The sequence below is a fragment of the Syngnathoides biaculeatus genome, chromosome 4, assembly GCF_019802595.1.
Source record: "Syngnathoides biaculeatus isolate LvHL_M chromosome 4, ASM1980259v1, whole genome shotgun sequence".
Classification (NCBI taxonomy): domain Eukaryota; kingdom Metazoa; phylum Chordata; class Actinopteri; order Syngnathiformes; family Syngnathidae; genus Syngnathoides; species Syngnathoides biaculeatus.
In genome coordinates, this window is record NC_084643.1 from 29,819,842 (window position 1) to 29,825,947 (window position 6,106).

The 6,106-nt window shown below is 39.3% G+C and overlaps 1 protein-coding gene across 1 annotated transcript; it reads left to right on the plus strand.

The window, feature by feature from the left end:
* Nucleotides 1-22: 22 nt before the first annotated feature.
* On the plus strand, nucleotides 23-2,270 carry hspb11 (heat shock protein, alpha-crystallin-related, b11). Its single transcript, XM_061818204.1, has 5 exons — nucleotides 23-157; nucleotides 269-375; nucleotides 1,632-1,700; nucleotides 1,776-1,819; nucleotides 1,921-2,270. Exons 1-5 carry the CDS (start codon nucleotides 66-68, stop codon nucleotides 2,011-2,013), a joined length of 405 nt encoding a protein of 134 aa, XP_061674188.1. The 5' UTR covers nucleotides 23-65; the 3' UTR covers nucleotides 2,014-2,270.
* The last annotated feature ends 3,836 nt before the right edge of the window (nucleotides 2,271-6,106 follow it).

The window sequence follows — 6,106 nt, forward strand, 5'->3', positions numbered from 1 at the left end:
TTTAACGAAGCTTCGGCAAGACCACATTTGGCATTCTATTTTGTGTTATTTGTAATTCGTTTCGTATGATTGAGTCGTCTCTTCGTTCTTTGGGTGCCAAAGTTGTTGTGGCTTCTTCCAACGATGAGGATCACCCGACGGAAAATATTATTGACGGGTAAGGGTTTCCTCAGTTGTGTGTTTGTGAGTGGTGTTTTGTAAACCCGATGTAAATTACACTTACTTAAAATAATACTTTAATTTTTTCCATTTTATCTCTTCGAACCAGAAACACGAACACGTTTTGGATGTCCACGGGAATGTTTCCTCAAGAGTTCATCATTCGCTTTGCTGATATGACGAACGTTTCTTCCGTGACATTGGACAGCTACAACGGTATTGAAAATTTGAGTGACTGTCTTCCACATTTACCACAATATTTGTCAAAATAGAAGATCTATTAAATGAGTAATTTGCAAAGCTTTCACACGAAGTACTACTTTAAAAAATACTTGGCTCTGACAACATTAAAATCCATCCATTATTGGAGCCGCTTATCCACAGAAGGGGAGTGTTGGAGCCTATCCCAGCTATCACCGACCAGGAGGTGGGATTACACCCACAAAATGCCAACCGGTAGCAGGACACAGAGACAGACGGCCATTCACAATCACACCCAAGGGCATTTTAGAGGCTCCAATTAATGCACGTTAGGGGGATTTGGGAGTAAACCCTCGCAGGCATGGGGAGAACATGCAAACTGTTTACTGGATAGAGTAACTACACCCTGGTGTCATCAGCTTCCAGTATGTTTGGGGAGTCCTCAATACACGTCATAAAAACCTCATTTTAACTATAGTTGACGTGCATGGATTACATAACATACTGTATAAACAATGCAAATGTGAATTTGACCGGAAGACCCGATTACATCTTTGGCCTCTGACATTTAAAAGTGAAATACATATGAACTGTATTTAACAAATTTTCTACCTGGATTTAAAAAAAAAAAAAAGTTTAAAATGTTGTAACATTGTCCATAGCGTGAACATATTTATTTATTTTGTTGCACGAGACTGAGCCCATGTACTACTAGTGGTTTTAGGACCATATTTGGACTGCATTAAAGTGTTAAAATGAAATGTAAAAAGTTAGTTAAATGAAACTCACTCTAAATGTCAAATCTGTTCACATTAAATCTCGTCCAAAATGAGTTGGCGGAGGCTCCAGCTCAACCATGACCCTAATGATATTGATAAGTGCTGTACAGGATGGATAGATCAGGTGGGCATTAAGTGATAGATTTATTTTATATATTTTTGTTTAGAATTAGTTTTAATTTAAATTTTAATTTGCGTTTGTCATTCCAACTCTCACTCAAACTCAGTTAATGTGGCACAAACAAAGTTGTTTTCTTTACAAGGCTTCAGGTGTTCTTTAAAATGAGTTAAAAAAGGACTCCTCTTCTTTATTCTGTAATGATGCCCTCACACAAAACCTAATCTGATGACTCACATTGTGTTACATGTTCTCCAAGGCTGTGTCCTAATCTCAACGCAACCATTGTTCATTTCATTTTAGTGAAATTTGGTGATGAGTTAATTAAATCTGCTGGGCAGGCCTGATGACTCTTCCCTTTGTTTTTTTTTCAGTCAAGCATCTAAAAGTAGAAAAGAACACATCACAAAATGCGTCTCACTTTGAGTTTGTTGCAGAGAAAGGTAGGGACGATGAATATATACAAGTCTTAGTCACTCACTTGTGTTACAAATTCTAATTAACTGATTTTCCTGCAGAATTGAAACAAACAGAGGGGCATCTTCAGTCAAATTCTATTTCAGTAGGTTAAACATGAGAATGTCAAATTTAATTAAATGGAATGAACTTGCGGGCAAACTTGTTTTCAACTTGTTTTCTTTGCTTTTTGTTTTTGTTTTCCAGCTAAATGGAACCACTGCAACTCACCTTCGTTTTATCATCACCTCGGGATACGATCACTTCGTGTCAGTGCACAGTGTCCGTGTGCATAAATGACACTTTCACTTTTATGTCGGCGTTGTCACACACAATCACTTAAAATCGCAAGATGTGACTTGACATATACAGTGGATATTAAAGTCTGCACTCTCCTGTTCAAATGCCAGCTTTTTGTGATACACCAAATGAGACTAAGATAAATCTTCACACACACACAAAAACAAATCCACATTGTGACCTATAATCCTGTACAACTCAATTGAATTTCTTTGTACTCTTTTGGTGAGGAAATATAAAACTTGTACAACATGTAACTGGCATGTGGAGTTTTCAGAATGAATCAGAATCCTCTTTATTTGCCAAGTAAACATATAAGGAATTTGTCTCTAGTAGTTGGAGCTGCTCTAGTATGACATACTTGGCGAAAACTGACACATATTCACTTGAGACAGAAAAACAGTGTGGTAACAGTTACAGAGTAATAATGGCTGCTCATAATCTGACAATGATGGATTTTATTTTTTGTGGCAACTGTGCAAATGATGCAGAGTCCGCTGCCTAAGAGAGAGCAATAGCCCAGTCCAATGACCAATGGCACCGCATTCAAACGCATGTTAGATGAGAGTCAACACACACTTGTCATCATTTAAAATGCTTCTGATTGGCCCCAAAGAAAGTTCAGATGTTGTAGTTGACTTTTTTCCCCCCTACCAAAAGCCTGAAGGTTTTGTGCTAGCTTTGATTTGTATTTGGAATTTTGGATAATTCCCCTCACCTTGATGGAGGCCCCAATTCCAGCAAAAGAAAAACGGCCCCATAAAAGGATGCTGCCACCACCCTGATGCCTTCAGCTCTTTTCCATTTTTTATCGGCATGGTAAAATAAGCTTTCGGCGCTTTTGGCGGGCCATCAATGCGGTGCAGTTCTTGTTTGTTTTATGTCAGAGTCGTTGGCCTTATCATGATGCAAAGGGTCCGAACAAATCTTCAAGACAAGCTGCTTCACTGTAGCTATTGTGTGCTTTTGGTGATAACTTTTGCATTTGTACCAATCAAACCTTTTTTTTTTATATCAAATATATAACTTTTGGAATTATGACCAAAATTTTCAACCTTGTTTCACAGAACCTAACATTTTTCCATATGTGATGTAGGTTTTGGATAATAATATATATATATATATATATATATATTTAAATATAGATAAATTTTTCAAGTTGCTTATCCTCACAAGGGTTATTAAGAGTGCTGGAGTCTATCCCCGCTGTCATCAGGCAGGAGGCGGGGTACAACCTGAATTGGTTGCCAGCCAATCACAGGGTACATGGAGACTGACAGCAGTCACACTCGCAATCACACCGAGGGGCAATTTAAAGTCTCCAAAGAATTAATGTTTTTGGGATGTGGGAGGAAACCAGAGTGCCTGGAGAATACTCAGCCAATCACAGAGTACATATAAAGAAAACATCCAGTCATACTCACACCTAAGGGGGAATTTAGAATTTCCAATTAATGCATCTTTTTGGGATGTAGGAGGAAACTGGAGTACCTGGAAACTCCACACAGGTGGGGCTGGGTTTTGAACCCCAGTCCTCAGAACTGTGATGCCAATGCTCTAACCAGTTGCTGCACTGTGCTCTGTGTGTGTGTGTGTGCGCCTGTGTTTGTGTGTGTCATTAGTGTTGCATGGAAAGCAAAGCGAGCTAATGCTTAACACATCTGCCTCACTGTTGGGAGGTTGTCAGTTTGAGTCTCAACTTCAAACTTTGGGTGTGAGGTTTACATGTTCTTCCAGGCTTGTGTGGGCTTTTCCATGTACTCTAGCTTCCTTCCTCAGACCAAAAACAAGCACGTTAGGTCGACAGCGTTATATGCATTAAAAATAAACTAAAGAAATGCTCTTCATTTGATAATGATGATATGCAGCCTTTTCAGAACGGGCGACAGGGAATCTGATTGATGTATATTCAAATAATCGCACGCGGAATGCATTTTGACTGTGTACAATAATAATGGATTGCAGCACGAAGGGTAGTTTTCCCTTTGACATGTCCATTTTCTATTTACATCAACCCAAATTAATTAAAGATATGGATTCACTTAAGAGTCTTGGGCGAGTTATCATCTGTTTCTGCTAATTTGGCCAAGCTTCAGAAAAAGAGCTGGCTTGCAACGAATGGCACAAATACAAAGAGCATTTCTTTTTCAGCCTCTTTCAGTGTGACAGTTAATTAACTAATTTTCTGCTGGAGGGGAGGGGATGCGAGAATTGGCATCTGGACAGCCCTCCCATGTGCAGATATTGACATCCCTATAGAAAAGGTGATGCAACCGGGGCGTAGTGGGATCCAGATGGTTTCCCAGTCAACCATTAAGTCTCTAAAGACTGCAAGCCTACTCTCTTTAGCGCATCCATGCATGTGCCTGGCCACAGTCGGTCCTCCCATACTCCACACACCCGCTCTATACTTGCTCCTATCTCCCTCCACTGCCATGTCATCTTATCAGGTTGAGCATTGTGCACGGACCCTTTGGGACGCCCTCGCCAATTACTTTGCCGACTCCAGAGTAGCTCGGGGATTTGCTGAGCCGCTGCTGTAGCGCAGCTATTCGAATAAACCTATAAAAGTATAAAATACAGGGGTAAATAACAAGCCTCCTGATATTTTAGTAGAAACTAATTGCTCAGGGGGGATGGCCGCAATATATCACATTTGAGTATGTAAGTTAACGAGGGCAAGGTAACAACTGATATATATTTATAATTTACCGCGGATATACATGTCTTTTAGTTACCAGTATGCCTTATTTATACTCGTGGGAGGGCTTTGGCCATTAAATAGATCCGATTATTCCCCTTAACCGCTCTTGAAAATCTGAACATGTCGAGGTAAATATGGTTTGCAAATGCGCCGCCCCTCTCACTAATGAATGCAGGCCCTCTTTTGTTCTTGACTGTCAGCCGATGAGGAGAATCACAGCAGGATATGAGAGCGTCATTATCATGTCACTGCAGGGCAGGCTGGAGTTATCAACCAGTGTCTTCTCAGGGCTTTCTTAACGGCTATCCAATGACACCAAGATGCCTGCTGGACCACAACTCATAATAGCACAACACATTATTAGCAAGGCATATCCTGCAATCTGAACAAATGTAGAAAATGGATGGATGGATTTTATATATGATAATTAAACTTCATTAATTTTTTTTCCTTCGCTGATTGGGAGACATTTGGATTCTATTTTGAACTCCCACTTCATAAATTACATGAGTTTATTGAAGCGGAGTAAACAGATGCATAACTTCACGGATTTAAAAGAAATTACAATTCCACACATCACGAAAAAAATCTGCACATTCCTTCTTAGTGCTTTTATAATGTGTAGTGTACTCCAATGACCAAGACATCAAGCAATACCATGACTGAACTGTAAGGTACAGCCCAATGCCACACGGCATTCAGACTGATGGAAAATACAGTGAAGAAGAAAGCAGACGACACTGAAGATGCTTGGCTAACGGAAATTAAATGGTAAGTAAATTCCAGTTGAAAACTTGTATTTTTTTTGCGGTGGATGACTAGTGAGACATTAAACAAACACTCACCACAACATGTTGCTCCTTTGTTTGTGTCTGGAAACAAGCGCCAGTTCCAGGTCGGCTACTAATCTGTTATTGTTCCATGTCTTGTTAGAGTCAGTCTATGAGTTCGGAAAGGAGGGTGCTGGCCTGATTATGTCTTGCCCCTCCTTCACTCAATAAAAGGATACAGGCAACTAGTTTTGAAGTTGTACAGACTAAAGTTGGGTACCTTCATATATAGATTCTAAAATGTGTGGCTTTTGTCTTCAAAATTCATGTATTATTTGCTGAAAATTAAGTAAAATGTGAAATAAACTGTATTTTCTCTCAGTGTTAGAATAATTGGAAGTGCTGGATTTGCCCCTTAAACATCTAATCCAGAGGACCTGTATTTTATTTGTCTACCATACAAATGTAGCTAAAATTTCATTAAAAAATATTTAAAAAATCTTAACACAACAGAAATGAAATAAATTAGCGTCAAAGTCAGTCTCAAAATTTTGATAAAAACGTCCCTTAGATTCGGCAAGTTCTGTAACTCCTGGATTGTGACTTCACATCCAGACAA